This window comes from Brachyistius frenatus, unplaced genomic scaffold, assembly GCF_029030835.1.
Source record: "Brachyistius frenatus isolate BFR_SWC_R1_liver_20210118 unplaced genomic scaffold, ASM2903083v1 Contig_6, whole genome shotgun sequence".
Lineage (NCBI taxonomy): Eukaryota > Metazoa > Chordata > Actinopteri > Embiotocidae > Brachyistius > Brachyistius frenatus.
In genome coordinates, this window is record NW_027210605.1 from 7,128,204 (window position 1) to 7,152,164 (window position 23,961).

The 23,961-nt window shown below is 42.5% G+C and overlaps 1 protein-coding gene and 1 pseudogene across 1 annotated transcript; one reads left to right on the plus strand and one right to left on the minus strand.

Moving 5' to 3' along the window:
* Positions 1–487: 487 nt before the first annotated feature.
* On the plus strand, positions 488–16,667 carry LOC138615358 (zinc finger protein 335-like). The gene is given in 42 exon segments (XM_069688918.1): positions 488–685; positions 963–1,201; positions 1,353–1,501; positions 1,608–1,736; positions 1,851–2,024; positions 2,144–2,317; positions 2,421–2,594; positions 2,700–2,855; positions 2,944–3,157; positions 3,266–3,405; positions 3,496–3,646; positions 3,733–3,836; positions 3,974–4,029; positions 5,570–5,638; positions 5,640–5,685; positions 6,822–7,168; positions 7,291–7,567; positions 7,684–7,761; positions 8,025–9,146; positions 9,233–9,415; positions 9,531–9,695; positions 9,797–10,055; positions 10,147–10,324; positions 10,429–10,541; positions 10,650–10,668; positions 10,811–10,927; positions 11,169–11,245; positions 11,399–11,559; positions 11,660–11,880; positions 12,532–12,631; positions 12,727–12,815; positions 12,930–13,186; positions 13,338–13,452; positions 13,545–13,742; positions 13,972–14,114; positions 14,228–14,367; positions 14,494–14,591; positions 14,679–14,765; positions 15,183–15,266; positions 15,375–15,434; positions 15,554–15,659; positions 15,987–16,667. Coding segments are annotated over 42 exon segments (7,029 nt in total). The 5' UTR covers positions 488–547; the 3' UTR covers positions 16,109–16,667.
* A 3,669-nt stretch (positions 16,668–20,336) lies between these two features.
* Positions 20,337–22,755, minus strand: LOC138615507 (pepsin A-like; annotated as a pseudogene).
* Positions 22,756–23,961: the final 1,206 nt, after the last annotated feature.

Here is a 23,961-nt window from a genome sequence, read left to right on the forward strand (position 1 = left end):
CAGATTTCAAAGATTTCATTTGGTTAATAAGTTGTTTGGGTTTTCACGCATCCTGCATTATTTTATGAACATAACATGAAACAAGCATCATAATTTGTTGTAATTTGTTTTATCCACCACCACCACATTGTTCCGCCTGTACCACGCCCTTCCAATTTGTAATGGAAGGAATTTTGTAAAAAGTCAAATTAGTTATGTACTCATTAGCTGTTAGGTAAAGCTAAATGTGGATATTTTGGAAAATCCCCATGTCTGGTCAACCAAGATGTGGGTAGGAGGATTGAGGTTAGTAGTAGGCGGGGACAAGGTTAAGTGACTAAGAGGCTGAGTTGCATAAATACAAGGTCCATAACCCCATCAGGAGCACAAAGCAAAGAGACAACAACAAGAGCCAGCACTCAAAACAAAGAGGGAAGCCAACACTGAAGGAGAAACTCTGTTCATCTTCAGCAGAGAAGCTATTATTTTTTAGTCCAACTCAGCACTTGCTGACTGCGAACAAATACATTTTTGTTACATTGTGCACCGATCTTCAATAGCTCTCATCATGAGATGCTGTACTTTAGTTGTGTGTTTACTTTTGGGGATAAGCACGCAGAATGGATGGAGCCTTCCCATCAAGTCTGTCTCTGTCACCTTCCCAGGAGACATCATCAAAAACATGACTGATTCCGAGCTGGCAGAAGTGAGTAGCAGATGGTTCATTTTTATCTTTATCGACTGAAATTCCCAATCAGGTTGCAGTCAAACTGTGCAGGAAACTAATTACCTAAACAGAGATTCCTATCATAATGTTCCTGAATATTTATTTTTCAAAATTTGAGCTACAGGAGGCTGTTTCAGTGAAAGCAGATGTCACAAAACACAATGGCAGAATTCAATCTGTTTTCCTAACAAAGATTTACTTGCAAACTCGTATATAATCATCCAGCTGTAATGTGGTTTGTCATTTTTTCCTCCAGAGTTATCTAAAAAAGTTTGGCTACATGGAGACCCTGCACCGCAGTGGCTTCCAGTCTATGGTGTCCACCGCTAAGGCTTTGAAGAGGATGCAGAGGCAGCTTGGGCTGGATGAGACTGGAGAGCTGGACAAGTCAACCCTGGAGGCCATGAAACAGCCTCGCTGTGGGGTCCCCGATGTGGCCAACTATAAAACCTTTGACGGAGACCTCAAATGGGACCATCACGATGTTACTTATAGGTGGGTAGAGAGGAAAAAGCTATTCCTAGAGTTAATGACATTAATAATGCATGTGATCTTAAAGTGGGTATCTAGAAGTTTCTGTGGGACTCTAACACCAAGTATCTTCACTGACATTGTTAATTATATGCCATTCCTGCCTCTTCCACAGGATCTTAAACTATTCTCCAGACATGGAGAGCTCTCTGATTGATGACGCCTTTGCCAGAGCCTTCAAGGTGTGGAGTAAAGTGACCCCTCTGACCTTTACCCGCCTCTTTGATGGCACGGCTGACATCATGATATCATTTGGAAAAGCCAGTATGTGCTTGTAGAGTGTATCATATCATTTAATTTGTACATATTGATGTTGCAAATTAATTTTGCACTTGCACAACACTGATGTGTAATTACATTTTCTTTTTAGACCATGGAGATCCGTACCCCTTTGATGGAAAGGATGGCCTTCTAGCCCATGCCTATCCTCCCGGTGAGGGTCTGCAGGGAGACGCCCACTTTGACGATGATGAGTACTGGACCCTGGGAACCGGACCAGGTAATCAGACTTATCAAAATGTGTGTCCGCCATCAACGAACCACGTGTGGTTGTCTCCCCCTAGTGTTCACTTTATAGACTTCATTTAATGTACAATCTCTTCTTTCACCTAAGCTGTGAAGACTCGCTACGGGAATGCGGATGGTGCCATGTGTCACTTCCCCTTCATCTTTGAGGGAAAATCTTACACCACCTGTACCACCGAGGGCCGCACTGACAGCCTGCCATGGTGCGCCACCACGGCTGACTACAGCAGAGACCAGAAGTACGGCTTCTGCCCCAGTGAACGTAAGCTTGACAATTTATTCTCCAAGGCAAATCACAGATCAGAGGTCACCCAGATGAGGGCATTTGCTTGTGTGACATGCTGACTGACTTTTTTATCCCCTTAATTCTCACCCTGACAGTTCTGTACACATTTGGAGGAAACGCCGACGGAGCTGAGTGTGTCTTCCCCTTCATCTTTCAGGGGGATGAGTATGACAGCTGTACCACAGAGGGCCGCAATGATGGCTACCGCTGGTGTGCCACCACCAACAATTTTGACACAGACATAAAATATGGATTTTGTCCCAGTCGTGGTGAGTGACAGCAACCACAATGCGTTCATACGCTGTGGAGTGGTACCCCAATGGCTCATTATTTTTGTTTAACCGTTGCTGTTATGTCTCCGTTTGTTTCCAGAGACCACTGTAATTGGTGGAAATGCTGAAGGAGAGCCCTGCCACTTCCCCTTTGTGTTCCTAGATAAGGAGTATAATTCATGCACAAGCGAGGGGCGAGGAGATGGCAAGTTGTGGTGCGGTACCACTGGCAGCTATGATGATGACAAGAAATGGGGTTTCTGTCCTGACCAGGGTGAGTAACATAAATACAAAACGGAGAAAGAACAGTCAGTTAAAATGCAATAGATTTGCATTTATCATCATCATTCATCGATAATGTTTACTGTGTGTGTTCCAGGTTATAGTCTGTTCCTGGTGGCAGCCCACGAGTTTGGACATGCCCTTGGCCTGGATCACTCCAACATTAGAGAAGCCCTCATGTACCCCATGTACAGCTATGTGGAAGACTTCTCCCTGCATGAAGATGACATTGAAGGCATTCAGTATCTCTATGGTAAATTCATGACAAACTTCTTTATTTTGATCTTCAGCTAAAGGATTACATTTCCAATTTCTCAACTTTTTTTCTTCTTTTTTTTCAGGACCTAAAACAGGCCCCGATCCCACCCCTCCCCAGCCCAACCCCCCTACCACTTTTCCCTACCCAGACCCTGATGAGACTGACCCCACAGATGAACCTGAACCCACCGAACCTACCACCGTAGTACCTGTGGATCCGACCAAAGACGCCTGCAAAATAACAAAATTCGACACCATTACTGTGATTGACGGAGTACTATATTTCTTCAAGGATGGGTGAGCAAATCTTTTATTGTACTCTAACCCAGTCTTCTTTTCAAGGCGTTAACAACAATACATTTAAACACCAGAAATGCTGATGTGTTCATTTGACATGACCCACAGACATTACTGGAAGATGTCCAGCAGGAGTGACGGAGGGCTTAAAGGACCCTTTTCCATCTCTGCAAAGTGGCCAGCTCTGCCGACTGTCATCGACTCTTCCTTTGAGGACTTCCTGACCAAGAAACTGTACTTCTTCTCAGGTAATGAAGCCTCACACCAGTGATTAACTGACCATTAATACGTTAGCCAAAACTGCAGATGATCCTAAAAGTTTCATTTTCCTTCCACAGGGAACCGATTCTGGGTGTACACAGGTAAGAGCGTTCTGGGTCCCCGAAGCGTTGAGAAGCTCGGCCTGCCCAAGAGCATTCAGAAGGTGGAGGGAGCGCTGCAGAGAGGCAAAGGCAAAGTGCTGCTGTTCAGCGGAGAGAACTTCTGGAGGTGAGTTAAATGTGTAAACGTTTAGTCTATTTAAATGTGAGTGTATTTGACATGCTCTGATGGGATTTTGTGTCTGCCCAAATCAGACTTGATGTGAAGGCCCAGAAAATCGACAAAGGTTACCCCAGATACACTGATGCCGTCTTTGGTGGCGTTCCTAATGATGCTCACGATGTATTCCATTACAAAGGTAAAAAAAAAAAAAAAAAACTGGAAATTTCATCATTCATCTACTAAATTAAATAAGCAACATCAGCAAATAGCAGTAGAGCATGTAAAGATCCTAATTTCAATTACATTGATTTAATTTCAATATTTCTTTTTTAGGTCACATCTATTTCTGCCGGGACCGCTTCTACTGGCGGATGAATTCCCGCAGGCAGGTGGATCGCGTTGGCTATGTGAAATATGACCTCCTCAACTGCTCAGATTCCTCAGGCATTCGCTACTGAGGAGATGAACACACAGATGAGCTGGAGATTGTCTGTAATGTGCTAGCACCCATTTCTCTCTCTGTGCAGGTGTTAGGGAGAATGTGACGCAGTGTTTGTGTACAATATAGCGCCTGTTGTATGATGTGTGTGCTTTCTGGGATGTGAATAATTGGCCTCCATTGATGCTGGCTAATTATAAAACATACAGCATTGGCCTAAATATAAGTCAAAGGCCCAGTACAGGAAAGCAAATTGTCATCTTTGGCACTGTCCTGTCTTTAGTCTGATAATCTGTGAACTGATGGTTATGGTGGTCTAAAATTTGAGACCCATAACCACAATTTAAGTATTCTCTGAAGCTGTCTGGATCAGAATCCAGATGTGCTGAATAATTTCTATGTCTGACAGGTTCAGACTCTTAACAGTATTGGATTATTTTGGTATTTATAGCAATATCTAACATTAATATTATTTTTGCATCTCAAGCTTATTGTTTTGTATAATTGTGTTTTTCTGAAAATGGCTTTAAAGCCAATTATTTGCACTGGAAGACAATGCATGTCTCCTCCACTGAAATTATTTATACAAGATGAATAATTTTTTATTAAAGTTTTGACTTTCAATGCAATAAACACTCTGTGAGAACAACCTACCACTGTCAACAGTCTCAATCATTGAATAAACTGACGACTGACCTACTTGACTGGAAGATGATGGCGTGCACAGGTGCAGGGGCACCTCGGGAAGTAATTAAACTTGCACTATTTCAATTGTACATCTGTGCATGAGTTCGGGGACTGTCTCGAGCTGTGGGAGTGATTTTTCTCGGTTTGTTGTTTGGTTCAGGAGTAGTGCTCTGTCATTCTGCCTTTCAGAGATGTTTGGTAAAATGATAATAAACTTGATTTGATTTGACATGGAAGGAGTTCAGATATCTTACGGAACTTTTTGTGCCAAAAGTTACAACATAACAATAAAAACAGTGGAGTAACTATAACGAATAGATACTAGCACTGGTTCTGAAATAACAATAAAAGTAAGATCAATTTAGTAAAATAAAAAAGAAAGGTATTGAAAAGTAATATTGGCATGCATATTTAAAAAGTAAATTTAAGTAATAATTCACATGGTATTGAAAAGGAATATTGCATATTTTCTAACATGTCACTTGTATATGCAGTCGATGGTCCACACCCTCGGCAAATAAACGTCAATATATTCATTTTAAATCGGCTTTAAGTGGACGCATATTACTCCGCACCCACTTGCGTAATACGCCTTCCTCTAAAAACAATAGTCCACCAAGTGATTAAAAACATCGCAATATACCACGAACATTTGCAGTATAATTACCAAACAATTAGTCATAAATAAATAGTTTAAAAAAAAATTGTGACTATATCGAGGTTGGGTTAAAGAAAGAGCTCTGTTTTTAACCCAAAAAAAAAAATAATAATAATAAATAAGATCCGGTTGCAGCGACAGGAAGCAAGGAGATACTCATGGCGCCCGACTAGAATGAAGCAACAATTATCGGTTACTAATTTCTGTTCGGTTTAAGCGCGTCTCCACCGGAGGACACTCTTCGACTCGACGAGACACGGTAAGAAAAAAAGCGCTGCGGATCTAGAGCCGGAGATGGAAAATGTTTTCATTTTCTTCAGGGAGAGTATTTGGACGGTCTGCCTCAGCTGAGGCCCTCGAGGTCCCCCAGTAGAGCTTTCAGAATGCCTGAATGTAAAAGGGGGGCCGCCTGGTGTAAAATGGCGACGCGGAGCAGGCAGGATAAAGGGCAGCTAGGCCCATTTAAAACGGCTAGCGCAGGAGTTCTGGTCGCTGTTGCGCCCCAAATGTCGACTCGGTGACTCCGTTGGCATTTAACTCCATTCAACTGTTTATCTACGCACACAGTTTTATTTATTTTTAATTTTTTTGTTGTTGTTGATACAAACTGAAAAGGTTTATATCAGTTTTCATCAAACACGCTTTTCACCGCGCTGGCTAGCCTGTTAGAAGCTAACCAGCTAGCTCCTGTGGTCATCGTGGGGCTAACGACAGTTCACGTTGGCGTGTTGTGAATAACTTTGTCTCCAGGGATGTTTATAAGTCTCTTATACGGTCTTTGTTGTCAAATACCACCTTCGGTTAGAAGTAAAGATTTCATCCTATAGGGACACATACGGTTGTGTGTCAAATTAACGAGAACGGATGTCCTTGAGGGGAAACGCTTGATTTATAGCTCATGTTGTAAACTCGACATCATTTACTGAGAACATTTTGGGGGGAAAAGACCACTTTAGGTTTCATTGTCTCAGAAGTGAACCTGAATAAAAAATGACTATTGTTTTTCCACCTCATGATATTCTACTTCCAAAGTTGTTTTGAAGGGAAACTCTTTTTTTGTTTGTTTTTGGTTCTGCATATCTCACTAAATTGTAAACTGTACAACCTTTTAAACTGACCTTGAAAACGGAAAGCAAACTACAAAAAAACAAAAAACAACTTGGTTAAACTTGGGGTTGGTTGATGAATAGGCAACGTACAATAACCAAGTTATGTCCCAGAGCAAGTATTCTTTTAAATGACTTCTTTCAACTTAATACGTTATTACTTCAGCCCAGTTGAAAAAGTTGGACTCAGAGAATCTGCTTTTCTCTCCAGGAGGTCTGTAAGTCTTAAAAGTCATTCCACACTTTCATGTTCACCCTGTGACAACTCGGAAATATCTTGATTCGTAACACACACAACAATAAATAACAAACAGCTGTCCTCCAGCAACCGCATATGAGTTGTGTTTATCTTGATGCGCTGAACTTGCAGTAGTGCTGAAGGCTTGTTTCAACGATGACCCCATAAATTTTATATTGAGTTTATGTCCCTATTTTTGTGGACAGTTATGGATTTGGAGGAGAATGAGGTGGAGAGCAGCAGCGATGCGGGGCCCTCGGGGATGGAGGAGCCGTCTGAAAGCGGCATGGGTGTGGAGTCATCAGAGGCCATGTCTGCAGACAGCAGTGATGCTGCTGCCTCTCATGCACAGGCCCCAGAGTCGGACTGCCATGTGGGACAGAGCTCAGAGGGACTGGTGGTAAGTGTCTTTTTTTTTTTTTTTTTTTTTTTACTCTTGCGTAAGCCAACAAAAAAAGAGGAAGCCGTTTGTCCTAAAGTTACTCGATGTCACCATCATCTTCTTTTTCCTTCCCTGTCAAGGTGTTCATCCCAGAAACCAGCTCCAGCACAGATGTCAGAGTTTCATCAGTCCACCTCCCGGACTCTTCCTCCGTGGCCCAGTCCACCAGCGTGTCCAGCGTCTCCACAGTGACTCAGTCAGTGCTGGTGTCTGAGTCGGCCCAAGTGCTGGTCCACTCCAGTGCTGTGTCAGAAGGAGGCATGATGGTGTCCGACTCAACTGCTTCTACCTCATCAGATTTGGGGTCTGCCATCGACAAGATCATAGAGTCCACCATCGGCCCTGACATCATGAACGGTATTACTAATAAAACTCCATTTTCTACTATATCTCAGTGGACTGGGGAGCTTTAAGGCTGCACTATTTTGAAAAGTCTCTCAGATGTTTGATCTTGTCTGCTGCTTTTCTGTTAGGTTGCATAGCTGTGACCAGTGCAGAAGACGGAGGTGCAGAAACAACCCAGTATCTGATATTACAAGGGCCAGATGACGGTAAGTGTGCTGATATTGCTAACTCGTTAATTTTTACTTTAAATATTTAATTTAAAATCTACTTGGCTGATAAATCACAATTATGGGAATCCTTTGTAATGAACTGTGTACAATCCATCTATGTGTGTGTGTGTGTGTGTGTGTGTGTGTCTGTCTGTCTGTCTGTGTCTGTGTGCGTGCGTGCGTGTGTGCGTGTGTGTGTGTGTGTGTGTGTGTGTGTGTGTGTGTGTGTGTGTGTGTGTGTGTGTGTGTGTCTGGTGCAGGGGCTCCTATGGTAGCCCAGATGTCATCTTCTGCCCTGTCCAATCGTATTGCCATAGAAGCTCTCGCTGAAGGTCCCACATCCACCTGTCGGGATCAGGGAGACCTGCAGGGCCACCTTGAACCTGACCAGCCAGATGATCAGCCCGGACACTCGGGTTACCCAGAGGACAGCAGCAGTCAGCCTGACCAACCCCAACACTCCCACCCCTCCCAGTACATGGACTGCAGTGCAGATGGTCCAGACCAGACAGAGGAGTCTTCCTCCTCTTATGTGGAGTGTTCAGGTGAGGAACCTGACCAGACCCGATCCCAGTCAGGCTTCCCTGACTACAGCGGGAATAACAGTGATCAGGACCTGCCTGGTTACGTGGAGTGTAGTGGAGCTGACTCGAATCCTACCAGCAGAAGTCACTATGTGGTGGAGTGCAGCGCTGGGTATCTTGAGTGTGCAGTGGATGAGGGAGAGCAGCCACATCACTCACGGAGTTACATCGACAGTAGTGCGGACCACCGGACCCAGACAAGTCGGCAGTATGCGGTTGAGTACGGGGGAGAATGTGTTGCAGCTGCAGACTCTGAGCAGCCAGGCTGTTCTCAATACCAAGCTAGGGACGATGATGAGGATGACGAGCAGAACCAGGATCCAGATCAACCGCAGCACTCTCAACAGCAGCCCCAGCACTCCTGTTACATGGAAAGCAGCAATGGCCCTGAGGCCTCTCTCTATGCTGATGACAGCTCCTCATCAGACCACCCTGTGGCAGACACGGCTGGTTCAGGCGGACTTCCTGAGGCACTGGAATGCAGTGAGAGCCAGCCTGGACCCTACATCAGCAGCAGTGGGACCTATACCTCTAATCCAGAACCTGAGCTGGCCCAACAGTGCTCACCCAGCCAGGAGGAGCCTCAAGGCTCCCAGGATGAAGCTGGGCGGGTCATGGACATTGAGACATCATCTGTGGCAGAAGGTTCTGGAGACCGACCACCAAACCTGGCTGAGTTAGAGGAGATGATGGAGGTAGTGATTGTACAGCGCTTCAAGTGTAAGATGTGTCCATACAAGAGTGCCTCCAAAGACACGCTCATCAACCACATGCGAGACAAACACTTCAAACCTGCAGGTAAGGTAGCTGATTATGCATAACAGTAATAGATCACTAAGCTGACTTGGTAGTCATTTGTTTGTGCTATAATGTTTGGTTTTTAGGGGAAATGCCAAAGAAGCGTAAACGTGGCCGACCTCCTAAAAGTGAGACGTTGGCTCGTCAAAAGGCAGAGAGGGAGCAGGCGGAGGAGAGGCAGGCAGCAGAAGTGAAGCCTGCTGATCCCCAACAAGCAGACGAAGAGGCGGATGATATAGTGGATGCCGGTGCCATTGATGATCCTGAAGGTCACTAGGAAAGGTTTTCATTTAACAAGAAAATAGGCCTCTTCTGAATGTCTCCTGACCCAGTCACAGAGGAAAAATCACTTATCCTTCACCCCGATCTTCTGTGCATCTCCAGAGGACAGTGACTACAACCCAGCAGATGAGGATTGCAAAGGAAGACCACCTGCCATCCTGAAGAAGCCCGCTACTCCCATCTCCTCCTCCTCTCAAGGGCGTCCTCGGCGTAAGGTTGGCCGTCCGAGGAAGTACTGCGTCTTAGATGAAGGCAACAGCAGCAAAGGTGGGTTTTAGTTTGTCCGAAAAAACAGCCTATAAATGTTTGAGAGCCTACAAACGCTTTGATTGCTCTGACCTCATTCTTCTTTTTCTTGTTTGTTACAGAAGCAGAAAGTACTGCTAAGAAGTCCAGGCTTAGTGCAGATGCCAGTGCATCGGAGGAAGCAAGCTCTTCAGGGTTAGGCAATGGTGCAGGTATAGTGACCGATGGAGAAACAGCTGAGGCGGCAATAAGCCAGTCAGACTCTGAGAACAAAGACCCTTCTTCCAACACACAGCCGGAAGAGGAATTCTTCCCGAGGAAACGAGGCAGACCATCAAAGCGCTTCCTTCGCAAGAAATATAGGAAATATATAAATCGAAAGTAAGTCTCAAATTATTTAACATTTCTTATAAAGGCTATAAAAAAGGTTTTACAATTCACTAATTGCTTCTTTCTCTTCATTATCCTGCAGTCGGTACTATAAATCCCTCAAACCGCTCCTGAGACCTCACAACTGCTGGATCTGCGGTTCACGTTTCCTCTCCCAGGAGGACTTACGCTTCCACGTGGACTCTCACGAAGGCAATGACCCAGAGCTCTTCAAGTGCCTGCAGTGCAACTATCGCTGCAAGCGCTGGTCCTCACTCAAGGTCAGTTCCGATAAAACGCGTCGCAACATTTAGGTTTACTTCAGTTTACATGCAAGTTTTCACGCAGTGTCCTAAAAATCATGGGGGGGTGGATGTTTTTACAGGAGCACATGTTCAATCACGAGGGCACAAAGCCGTTCAAGTGTGAGGAGTGTGATTACACAAGTGTTTACAAGAAAGATGTCCTACGGCACTCAGCGGTCCACAACAAAGATAAGTAAGTAACTTTATACAGCATACATACACAGTAAAATAATTCCTCAAACGGAACCTGTTTCGGAGGGTTTCAGATATCATGACTGATTATTTCTTTTCTGTCTTGCAGGAGGAGGAAGAATGAGTTGGTAAGATCTTCATTTTATCCAAATATTGAATGTCATCTAACATGCCATGTTATAATGAACATAAACGGTCAGTTTGTGTTGTGGCTGGTTGCTGCTGTCCGTTTGCCTTCTTACTTTGAGGGTGTTCTTCTAACTCTTGCAGGTACCGAAGGTGTCAGAGTTCCCCTGTCCTGTGTGTCACAGGGTTTACCCCATGCAGAAGAGACTGACCCAGCACATGAAAACCCACAGCTCAGAGAAACCACACATGTGTGATAAGGTCAGATCATTTTTTTTTACAACAAAGGAATAACTCTTCACTTTTTAGATTGAATGCATCATTTATGATGTAAAATGTTTTAAGTGGTTACCAACGGCAACAAGACGCATCTTGATCTCACCGTGTTTGAGAAGTGACAACTATAGGAGAGATAGATGGCGATGTAATTAAATGTTCCTCCTTCCTTTCTACTATAAAGTTCTCCAAGTTGTTTATTGATGAGGCCTTTCTGTCTTTGCAGTGTGGTAAATCCTTCAAGAAGCGGTACACCTTCAAAATGCACCTGCTGACTCACATCCAGACTCATGGAGACAACAAGTCAGTACCAAACTTTTTTATTTATTTTGTTATCCACTGGTCTCTTTCAAAAACTGAAAATAACAAAGCAGTGCTTGGCAAGTATGGGTGGAATAAGTCATTTTGTCTGATGTTAGTATGATGCTAATGAATGACCTTCTGTGCATTCACCAGGTTCAAGTGTGAGTTTTGCGACTATGCTTGTGAGAACAAGAAACTGCTGCTGAACCATCAGCTGTCGCACACCAATGACAGGCCCTTCAAGTGCGACTACTGTAAATACTCCACTGCTAAAGAGGAGTTCCTGGTCTCCCATCTGGCCATCAAACACACGGGTGAGTGCAGCTTTAACAGTTAACTCGAACACAGCATGTTTTTATGTTCGCCTCCTGAATTTATAATACTTATTCATGTTTTTTTTACGAATCTCTCCAGGCGAGAAGCCTTTCTCCTGTGATATGTGTCACTTCATGACCAAGCACAGGAAGAACCTGCGTCTTCACGTGCAGTGTCGCCACCCCGAGACGTTTGAAGAGTGGTCTGTCACTCACCCCGAGGAGCCTGTGAGGAGACGCCGCAGACCCTTCTTCACCCTGCAACAGATAGAGGAGCTCAAACAACAACATGACGACACACCGTGCATGCAGAACACAATTGTAAGTCTGTCCAAGGTCTTCTATTACTTTTTGTAAGCCCAATGTTATTTATCATGCGTTATATTTTGGGGCATTGTGAGACGGGCTGTTCTTTAGGGCCCGAGCACCGAGAATCGGCGCGAAAGCCCTGTTGTTTTTCGTAACCATGTTAGTCGTTCGACGTTCTTATTCTTAAGTAAAGTGATTTTCCTTTTTGGAGGCTTTATCATATTCAAAAACTCATGAAAGTGAATACACATATGTCTCCCGGCGAAAAATGCCGTATTGTAGTGGAGTCGCGAGTGGGCGTGGCCAAACGGCTCGAGGGCGCCCCCTAACGAGATGCCCCGGCGGCCACATTTACCTAAATTCACCAAATCCGGTGGACACGTGTATCACACCTAGACGCACAAACGCGTGCCAAACGGCTCGCTCGCCGTGACACAGGAAGTTGATGTTCAAGGTCAACGGATGCTTGAAACCTCACGAAACCTGTGACATGCATCCGGCATGGTGAGACCATACATTATATACCTGTTTTGCGAGAAGCGGGGATATGTGGTCCCTCGCGCGCTGCACCTCGGGGAGACGGCTTCGGGGAGGCGGCGCAAGGGAGTGCGAGGGCCTGTACATCACTGCTTGCAGTTTTAATTTCTCATTGTCCTTCACTAGGTTGCTGTGGACTCTGCGACACTACAAGCCATGCAGGGGATGGAAAATGCATCGGTGTCCCAGGATGAACTCGGAAATACCACCATCATCTATGAGCAAGGTCAGTGAGGACTTCCCAGGAAACATTTTCAACGTTTATGATGTGTTGTGTTACCTTAAGGACAAAGGCTGACTTTGTCTCTTTGTGCTCCTCAGCTGAATCCAGTGATCTGTCTGCCCAGAATGCCCTGGACCTGTTGCTGAATATGAGCAACGCCCGGGAACTGGTTGGAAACTCCTTACAGGTTGGGTCATCACAAATTTCACTTTACACAAGTCAGAGACATTTATGTTGAAAGTATGCGCTTGTATTTTTGAAATAAGCAGATAACGGAAGGTTTCTTGGCTGTGCTCTCCAGGTAGCCGTGCTGAAGTCAGAAGGAAAAGCTCTGGAGAAGGGTACGTGGAGTACGGTGACCACCGCACCAGGCCAGGCCCAGAGGATTGTGACCTTCCACGTGTCTGAGAACGGTGAGACGGTGCTACAAGAGGCCTACGAGGCAGCGCCCTCAGAGACAGGGGAGCTCACCCAGATCGCCATTGAAGCCTACGAGGGGGGAGGGGACTTCAGTGTGGTGGAGCAGGCTGCTGAGGAAATCCATAGCCCTGAATACAGGTAACATAATACACACAATCTGATTTTGTCTTATTAGGAACATCTGTCAGTACAGTACATTTAATTAGAATACAGTTGATTGAGGATTAACATTTTGATGACCTTTATGATGTCCCAACAGTCTAATCTCATTAAACTGCTGTCCTTGCAGTAATGTTGAGAGCAGTCCCTCTCAGGCTTTAGAAGTCTCCGCGTCAGAGAGCCTGAAAAGTGACAAGTACTATCTTACATCTGCGCTGGCTGATGGTGTATTACAACAAGTGGAGGTAACTGTCTCGTGTGACTGCAAGTTTGTGGCCTGTAGACATGCGCTCTCCAGTGTCCCACCTCTCTGACTGTGTGGTTTGTCTTCTGTCAGCTGAGCAGTGAAGCTCCAGCCTCTCCCTCTGCAGTGACCTCTCCCAGTCTCAGCACCAAGAGGTTTTCCTGTCGAATCTGCATGGAGTCGTTCCACGGACGCTCCGACATGGAGAACCACAAGAGGGCACACTTGGATGCCAACACCTTCAAGTGTCCAGACTGTGAGTTCACCTCCACCTCCTGGCCCGAAGTCAAGGTGAATCTCTCGATGTTTCACAGCACTGTCATTGACTCTGCAGTCAGTTTTTTTCACAAGTTAGGCTGCCACAAATTGATCTTCCACAGATTTTCCATTGGACGCAGAAGAAATCTTCCAATAAAATCTAAACCCTTATATTTATTTGCACATTTATTTATTATATAGTATTTCTTTCCCTCTAAGCTTTTCTCCTTCTGAATGTAATTGATGTCCTGCTTTGTTTTAGACTCACATGGCGCTGCATTCCTACCTGCGTCCTCACAAGTGTCCAAACTGCAGCTTTGCCTCCAAGAATAAGAAAGACCTGCGCAGACACACGATGACCCACACCAACGAGAAACCGTTTTCTTGCAAACTTTGTGGACAAAGGTGAGAGCATAACACAACATATCTATAAGCATCAAACAGACTGTAGGACGCACTGAACAGCTATCACTGTCAGCGTTGTTTAAAAAAAAAAAATGTTATGTCCATCATCTTAGGTTTAACCGTAACGGCCATTTGAAGTTTCACATGGAGCGTCTCCACAGTCAGGATCATCCCACTCGTAAAAGCCGAACCGCCACAACTCAGCAAACCATCATAGTCAACAGTGATGAGGAGGCCTTAGCCACACTACAGTGTAAGAAGCACAACATCACACAGACCAAGACCTGCAGCAGTGTGCTGAAAAAAATACAATTCAAATACAATAAATGACATTAAGGTTTAGGGTTTATAAACGTGTCCGTGTGCGTGTTCGCAACAGCCCTGCAGGCACATCAGACGGTGATCACTCCAGAGCGGCTGCAGGCTCTGGGACAGGATCACATCATTGTAGCTCAAGAACAGGCCCTATCAGACCAGGTAACAGTCATTTATTCTATCAAATAGGTTATTTTTGCATGTACTCCACATTTTATAAATAAATTATTTCACATGTGCGTCACTCAGGAGGAAGGCACATACATCCAGCAGATAACCACCATAGATGGGCAGACTGTTCAGCACTTGATGGCAGGAGACAACCAGGTCACTGAGGTAAGAGTCAGTTTGCAGATTCTAGCACTGCGTAAAAGGAGGTTGCTTTAAAAATAATGCAAGAATTATTTATTTATTAATTTTTTATAACAGTTATGTGTGTCATATGGTGGATTGACATTACAGTTGAAGTTGAACAGTTATCTTCATGCGAAGTGCCGTAAAAGGAATAAAGCACAGATTAAATGAGTATTTGTTATGGTCCGCCCTTTGCTTTTAAGACTCTCTATGTTTGGATTAATGTTGTGCTGCAGAATGAATTTGTGACCAATCAAATGCCGACAGTGCAGTACTGTGTTATAGCTAACAATCTAAACATTTAAACTGTCTAAAACATTTGTTTTGCTCAGGACTTTATATGTTTATAACCGAGTCATAATTATATTTATCAGGTTTATATCTCATGTCCTGTTTCAGGTCCAGTACATCATCTCACAAGACGGAGTGCAGCACTTAATTCCTCAGGAGTATGTCGTAGTAGCCGATGGCAACCACATACAGGTAAGTGTATCACCTCATAAGAAGTTACCATAACACTTATAGTGTATATACAGTGGTTGAAGGTGAGATTGTCTTGTTCTCAGTAATTTCCTCTTAACCGTCCTTCAGATGCCAGACGGACAGATCATCCAGTACGAGCATGACCGAGCACTTTTGCAGGAGCAGCAGGTGAGGCTGATTTTAATCATCTGAAACACTCTGCAGTTAAACTGTTTGATGAAAGCAGATACTCTTTAAGTTTTTTGTTTTGTCAGTAGTTCACTTCTCCATGTTCCTCATGTGTTCAGATCGCTGTGAGTCATGACGGTCAGATCCAGTACCTACCGGTCAGCTCAGAGCAACAGATAGTGAATGCTGAAGATCTGGAGGCTGCTGCCCACTCTGCTGTCACAGGTTTGTCTTTTTTTTAAAATTATTATTAAACAGATTGCACTTGTTTTATATTCAATCCGCCACTGTTTTTAGATTTTAGATATTTATCAGACATAACAAATATTCATTGTAGGCAATTATTTTAGGGCTTTGCCATTTAATTTTCAAGCTTAAGAGAATTTTAAAATAACATTTCTGAAGTGGTGAACATGCATTATACTTATTGAATATAGATCGTGATTGTGTGCATTATTAATAATTATAAGCTTGATAATAAGAAATCGCCATTATGAAAAGTCGGCACCCTTAAAACAAATCTAACTAGGAAGATGATGTTTGTGCTTGTAGCCGTAGCGGACGCAGCCATGGCGCAGACCCAGACGGTCTACACTGAAGCTACACCTGAACAGCTGGAGCAGCTGCAGCAACAGGGCATCCACTATGATGTCATTGCTTTCACCAACGAATAGGAGCACAAGAAATGTGCAGAGCAGGATGAGTAGGAGTCGCCATGAGCTGGCAGAACAGTGACCTCAACTAATTTATACAGTCAGATGGCTGTGAACTCAAGCCTTATCTCCTCCACAGCTCGAGATCAACAGCTTTTTCAGATTATTGCACCCATTGCTTCTAACTTAATCATAGGGGCTGTGTGTTTAAGAGTTAGTTTAAGCAAAGTTGGTCTGTTCTGTAATTACTGAATCTGACTGGTGTTTATGTGCCTCAACTGCTTTGATTTGCAAGACAATGTTATCAAAGAGAAGAGAATGGCTGATATCATGTTTTAGAAAATGTTCATCTGAACTTTTTAGTGTTTGAATGGAGTGAAATGAAAAGGGAGTGTTTATTTTGCATCTGTAATAAGATATGTTGATCGTTAGAATGCCACAACATTGTGTTTGTTAAATAATAATATGTATATACATTTTGCATTCGTATCCGGTTGTGTGATGGAGGATGTGTTTTGATTTGGTGAGTAAAAAGTGTTTAATAAGCTATGAGCTGACACCAAATAAATCACTTTGTGTATACTTTTGTGCGTGTCCCTTAATGTTCCCTGCAGTTTACTCAGAATGATTCTGTTCTCTCTATACAGTGCCTTGCAAAAGTATTGACCCCCCCTTGGCGTATTTCTTTTTTTGTTGCCTTACAACCTGGAATTAAAATTGATTTTTTTTTTTTTTTAGGGGTTTGTATCATTTGATTTACACAACATGCCTACCACTTTGAAGATGCAAAATATGTTTTATTGTGAAACAAACAAGAAATAAGACAAAAAAACAGAAAACTTGAGCGTGCATAACTACCTTCTCCCACATGGCTTTTGGCGAACACCAAACGTGTTTGCTTATTTTTTTCTTTAAGCAATGGCTTTTTTCTGGCCACTCTTCCGTAAAGCCCAGCTCTGTGGAGTGTACAGCTTAAAGTGGTCCTATGGACAGAAACTCCAATCTCCGCTGTGGAGCTTTGCAGCTCCTTCAGGGTTATCTTTGGTCTCTTTGTTGCCTCTCTGATTAATGCCCTCCTTGCCTGGTCCGTGAGTTTTGGTGGGCGGCCCTCTCTTGCCAGGTTTGTTGTGGTGCCATATTCTTTCCATTTTTTAATAATGGCTTTAATGGTGCTCCGTGGGATGTTCAAAGTTTTGGAAATTTTCTTATAACCCAACCCTGATCTGTACTTCTCCACAACTTTGTCCCTGACCTGTTTGGAGAGCTCCTTGGTCTTCATGGTGCCGCTTGCTTGGTGGTGCCCCTTGCTTAGTGGTGTTGTAGACTCTGGGGCCTTTCAGAACAGGTGTATATATATACTGAGATCATGTGACACTTAGATTGCACACAGGTGGACTTTATTTAACTAATTACGTGTCTTCTGAAGGTAATTGGTTGCACCAGATCTTATTTACAGGCTTAAGAGCAAAGGGGGGTGAATACATACTTTTCCGTTATTTATTTTTTTAGAATTTTTTTTGAAACAAGTTATTTTTTTCATTTCACTTCACCAATTTGGACTATTTTGTGTATGTCCATTACATGAAATCCAAATAAAGATCAATTTTAATTCCAAGTTGTAAGGCAACAAAATAGGAAAAACGCCAAGGGGGGTCAATACTTTTGCAAGGCACTGCATATGTGTAAGATAGTTGATGCAGCTCTGTGGTCATTTTAATGATGCAGTTTGTTGTTGCAATAGCTTGCATTGTAATGTGCCAATGAATGTGTCCACATTTTTATAAACAAACTTTACTGGAAATTGATGAAATCCAAGAGTGTACAAATCAATTTGGATGTCAAAAAGCATCCCGCCGACAGTGCCAGAAGTTTCAAATGGATTATTGTATAATGTGTCATATTTTAAAGGCTTTGCTCTTAGTTTAAAAAAAAAAAAAAAAAGTTGAAAATGAAACATTTCTATGAGGAACACTTCTTTCTGTGTCCGGCAGCTGATGAATCTCCAACTTCCTCTTCTTTTGTCTTAGGAGGAGCCTCTGATCCTCTAACAAGACTGGAAAACTGTCAAAAATAGGCTACGACTGCACTGAAGATGAAGTTTTCCTTTGTCTTTATCCTTTTATCATTAGGTATGGTAAAAAAAAAATTAAAAAAAGAATCCCACAATTTACACATTTCTGTTCTCTAGTGCATGTAATTGATTATAAATGTTTGTTTTTCAGATATACCACATTTAATGGGGCAGCAGAGAATTGAGGAGTTTGCACACGTTTTGCTGAGACTCTCCTTTCCTTCGTTTTACAACACCTACAGCAAGTCTTGCTGTAAGCTGTATCCGGGAGGATGCTACAAGCTGCTGGACAGTACAGGATATACCTGTGATTTACTCAAGGGAAGAGTGACACAAACTGAGAGAGATGGCTGGATTGAATTCAAAATATTAAACGTGCAGTTTGTGGATGGAGGCTATTACAGATGTGCCGTGCTGGGAACCCAAAACCACATTTACAGTGACTACTATGTTGAGGTGCTTGGTAAGTACTCTTATATTTTGATTAATATGATATGCTATAAATATGTATCATGCAATAGCGTCAGATGATGCTTTGGCAAAAGTGCATTATAACAACTTCATAATGTTATAACTTACTTTCACATGTCAGTGTGTTTTTATTATTTCATTTTTAGAGGATAAATGTCACTTAAAATCTAGCTATGAACTCAAGACTGTTATTTGATATTCTTGCATTTTGCAGAAGGTTTTAATCCCCACAGCCCGTCTGAACCAAAGCTGATATCAACCATCACAGCCCCCCACACCTCCACATCACTCCCAGACTCCACTTGGCCTGCTCTGGCAGAGGACCGCAGTGACAGTATCAGGTATTCACTCTGCTGATTGACCACTTTTGGTCAAATTGTGCTTAACAGAGGGAAACTAATGGTATAAATTTGAATCTCGTGTCCTGTCTCCTTCCCAGAGTTCCCTGGAGTTTCAGTCTGCTGCTGGCTGTCATTGTATCCATAACGGTGATGATTTTCATCACTTCAGTGACCGCTGTTGTTTGCTGCAGAGCCAAGGCAAAATATAAACAGTCGAGTAAGCAGTTTCCTGAGACTGATTATTTCAAAGCTCTGATTGTCTGCTAGTGTGTCGAACAAAAATATATTGCTCCTTTTTTTTTTAGGGTGTGTGACCAATGTGATGTTGTTTTGTTGATCTTTTCAGACGCGTATGAAGAAACTCTGCGTGAGTCACTGAAACAAGAAGCCCCGGTAGGTGCGAAACAGGAAACATGTCGTCTCCGTGACTCACTGTCAGGTTGAATGGGAGACATGTTTAAACTTCCTCTGCAACGTCTCTTGACAAGCATGTTCTCTTCCAGGATATGAGCGGCATCGTCTACACAACAGTGGACTTCAGAGCTCACCAGAAACCAGAGGAGGTGTATGCAAACCTGAGAATGCACGAAACGCCAGCAGGAGCCCCCGACACGGAGCATGCTGGGATGGTGGAGTATTCGACACTGGCAATCCAACACTGAATTCAAGTCTCAGATTTTAATGTAGGACCCACTGTCTTCTACTCCACTGTGGTTGTAAAGGTCTGTTTACTGTGCAGAGTTTGAACAGACAGAGAGATAATGCAACAAAAAGATGCAGTTAGTTGCATCATGGGCAATGTAGGATCAATTCTGGAGCGTGACCCATACAAAAGACTGGATATCTTGATCTCTACTGCCTCGATTTGATTCTTTTGCCTCTTTTGAGTCCCCATCTTAAAAGAAGTGCAATATTTGATCACTGAAATAATTTTAAGTGTTTATAACGTGCTGTTTGTGAAAAATCTTAATGACATGAAACATTTTATTTTTATAGGATTAAAGAAATGAACTCTGTCATGGTGAAAATAAGGCAATAAATCTGTGTTTTATCTGGCTTTGAGACCTTTCAGCAGTCGTGTTCAAAGCAGCAGAGTTGTCAGCTCATGTCATCAGGTTATCTTTTGTTAAATCAATGTTTGTCCTTATCAGCCTCCTCTAGATTACAACGTCAGTGCCAACCTGGACCTCCACTATTCTGAGAGCTGCTCGATAGTCTGTTCTTCCTTTGCACACACAGAAAGCATTTGTTCCTTTGTATATCCTTTGTAAAAGGTCAACTTTTTCTTGAATGAATGAACAGACAAGACTGATTCTTATTCCTGTGACATTCAGCTTTTTTTTTGTACTGATGTACTACAGCAAAGTCAAACTGATAGACAAAAATACACAGAATACTTAGTTGCAATGATCCATTTGATAAAAGGCACAGCATGTTTATGTCTCTTCTTTCAAAACCTCCCATTTGCTCAAATCCTTAGGGAGAAATACACATTTATAGATCATCTGATAGAGGACTTTTTGATTATGCAGACTTGGCCAGACCAAAGTACTGAGTCTGGAGACATAGTACTCCATGATGAACACATCTCCCAGAGCTGGAAAGAACCATCCTGACCATAGCTAGTGTTGCAACTGTTGTAGCTCTATGGGGAGACAAAAGAGAAATTGTTTTCTTCTAATATTTATTTTGAAGTAGAAACCCTTCTTGGTGCAGTGGATCTAACTGACTTCACAGACGTAGGCAGATTCAAGGATTATAAAGGGGTTTCCATTGACAGTGAAAGTGACACCAACCATGTTCTGGCAGTTCAGTGTAATCTTTAAGAAGAACAAAGTGGAAGACCATGTAGTTGCAAAAGTTGTGTTTATTGGTATGTTACAAGTTTCCCACTGAGGCAGCTAACCAAGTCCTACTTCATTATTTTCATTTGAGAGTTTTGACGTCAGAGCAGTAAATGTCTGTTTACTCTGGGTTCAGAAAAAGGGAAAAACCTATGTCAAAGGGGATGGTATGATGGCATGACTCACATATTCGTACTGGTCGGTTGAGGCTCCAACTCAGGCGTTCATGTTGTTGATGTCATTGGTTGGGCCGGTGATCAGGGAGGTACCCGTGTCAACGATGGCCTGGCAGCCACCAGAGCACAACACATTGACGGTACTGTGAGAAGCAGCAGCAGAAGGTCAAACCAGGGGGATTTTGTGCAACCCTTACCCTAAACCTCCCAACCTACAGATTTTAATCTTGTTTCAGTAGCTGCTCAGCTTATAGATGGAGAACAGGTTGAGTCACCAGTACTTACTTGATCATGTTGTTACAGGCAGGCACTATGTCGTCAGACTCAGTACTCTGGAAGTTTAATCCCAGGATGCCTTCAGCCTGCATGTGAGCCATGAAGGGAAACTCTGTCCGGTGAAATCCAAACACCTGGTTGGCCACAGAGACACCGCCCACCTGGACACACAAGACAGCTGTCAGTCAAACTTCAACAGACCACGGAGTCATGCCTGTTTGAAGTCTAAATAGACTTTGCATTTTGTTCCAGAGGTTTTGGTTACCTTAACAGGGTCGCAGGCCAGGAATCCAGTCATACTGCCAGTGTCATACTGGATGAACAGAGTCTGGCCGGTCCATTGGAGGGTGGAGGACTGCTGTGGGTTGAATCATCTGTGGTTCTCTGTAGAGAAGCAGTGTCTTTTTCAAATGTCCATTTTATGACAATGTTAAGCAACCTGGACTATTTCTAACCATGGAGTGACGACCACTTATATTCAATGAACTGTTTCAGTCATTAAACATTTTTATTTAAATCTTCTATTAGTCAAATTAGCGCCTCCACAAACTAAAACAGTCACACTTTTATTGAAAGCAAAATGTACTATCAAATTAAATCAAATGTGGAATCAAAGCTCAAGCTGTTGATATCGCAGAAAAGTTGCATACAATTGAAAAGTACCTGTACTTTGGGCTCTGATCACTTCCTGTTTTATTTTGGAATACTCCACCTTTAGGGTCCATGTGTGCTTTATTTCCTGCCATTGTTTAGTTTCCAGCTGTTTCTGTTTGGTACCCACCTGTGTCTTGTTTTCCCATTAGGTAGTGGTGTATATAAAGCCTGGCCTGTTTACTTCCCAGTTACCACATCATCATGGTGTAGTGTGTTCACAGAGTCTAGCTGAGTTCTATTCTTTATCTACCTGGTTGTCTCCGCTTGTGTTTTTGGATGTTGCTAGTTCTTTTTTTCTTGCATTTAATGTTAATGTTGTACTGCCTTATTTCTGACTCAAGGGACCTAAAACTCTCTACATCTGCATTATTCAGAGGCTGCACTCGGCAAACAATTAAATGAACAAAATCGAAATCGTCTTATTGGTCTGGACTGGAGTCAGCATTAGTTTGTCTTGTCTTGGACTAAGTACCGGTGTGGAGGAACTTCTTCCTGTACTCCTCCCACAGTCCTTTTGCCAGCAGGGTTTGCCTGGACAGGACGAGGTTGTCCCTTGACCATAGGGTGTCCTACACACAGCAAAGTAAGTACAGAATCAGAAAAATGCACAAATGTGCTGGATTTTATGGCTCTACATTTAGCTTTGTGCAAGTTTGTAAGGTGTGATACTTCAAAGCGAGAGGGAGCAAGATGGCCTTTAGATTTCCTCCCAAGGAGATAAATCGATTGTCTCTTACAATTCAGCCAATTCAAGCTGTAAAATGTCACACAAAAAAAGAAGAGGAGGAAAAGGTTGCTTTTCAACCAACCAGGTCAGATTTACTTGCAGAGACATTTGGAGAAGGCAATGAAGGCTGACAAGACGACAAGCCACTTCACTTGTATACAACAAATAAATGCTGTGTTTCCTAAATATTCTTCTGCATACCTTGATATAGATTTTTATCTGGACATATGCGATACAGTTTTGAATGGTTTCTCATCTGACAACAAATATTGAAACAAGTGAACCCTGAAAACCTTTGTTAGAAAGTTTAAAATATTTTCTAACATCTCCTCACTCTAAAACAAAGATGACTCTATAAAGTGTTAGCTTGAGTTCATGTATGTATGTTTGTATAATATTTTGTTGAATTAATAAAAATTTTGAGAAATTATGTGTAATTGGTGAAGTGATGTTAATGTCATCAATTCTGAAACACTGCAGAAAACAGTTCAGCAAAATAATCCAGTCATTCACTGTGAAGTAAGGTTACTTGTGTAGGGTTATCTGTTAACAATATTACACAAAATACAGCTACAGCAACAAAGATAAAATGGAATTTTGTGTGAACAACAAGTAAGAAAATGCTACGTGAATTTTTTTTAGAAGTTAAAACCCACCATAAACTTTAGTTTAACTTTGAATGGAAAGTTCAACTCATATTTATCTAACATTAGATAGGCTATTTCAGTAACATTTATCAAAGCATAGTAGTGGACATTTTCTTTACTTTACTTTTGTAAAAGTAGCAATACTGAAATACAAGTAAAAGTCCAACATTGAAAATATGACTGAAGTGGCAGTAGATAATCATTTGCAAAATGTACATAAAATGTCAAACTTAAAAGTAGTTGTGCAGAAAATTGGTTGCTGTCAGTCTTATAATTATTATATTATGTGATTATTATTATTCATTAATGTATGTAGCATTTTATGTCTCAGCTGGTTGAGGTTGAGATCTTTTTTTTTTAAATTATGTACCCTGATATGGATTAACATAGGTTTTGTACTATAACAAGATTTGAAAAGACTGTTTACAATATTCAAAAAGGACAATTTTCTTTTCGAGACGTTGAAGAGGTTCTGCTGGAATTTCTTTCTGATCGAAATCTGCACTAAATATCAAATATATGGCACAATGTCATAGTTTGGTCGTAAAGGTAGCAGCACTAGGACTTTGATTATAAAGTTCTTCATCACAAAACTACTTGACACTTCCAACATATAACAGACATTATACTTTTATTGACAATAATGCTTGTACATTTCTCTTGATAA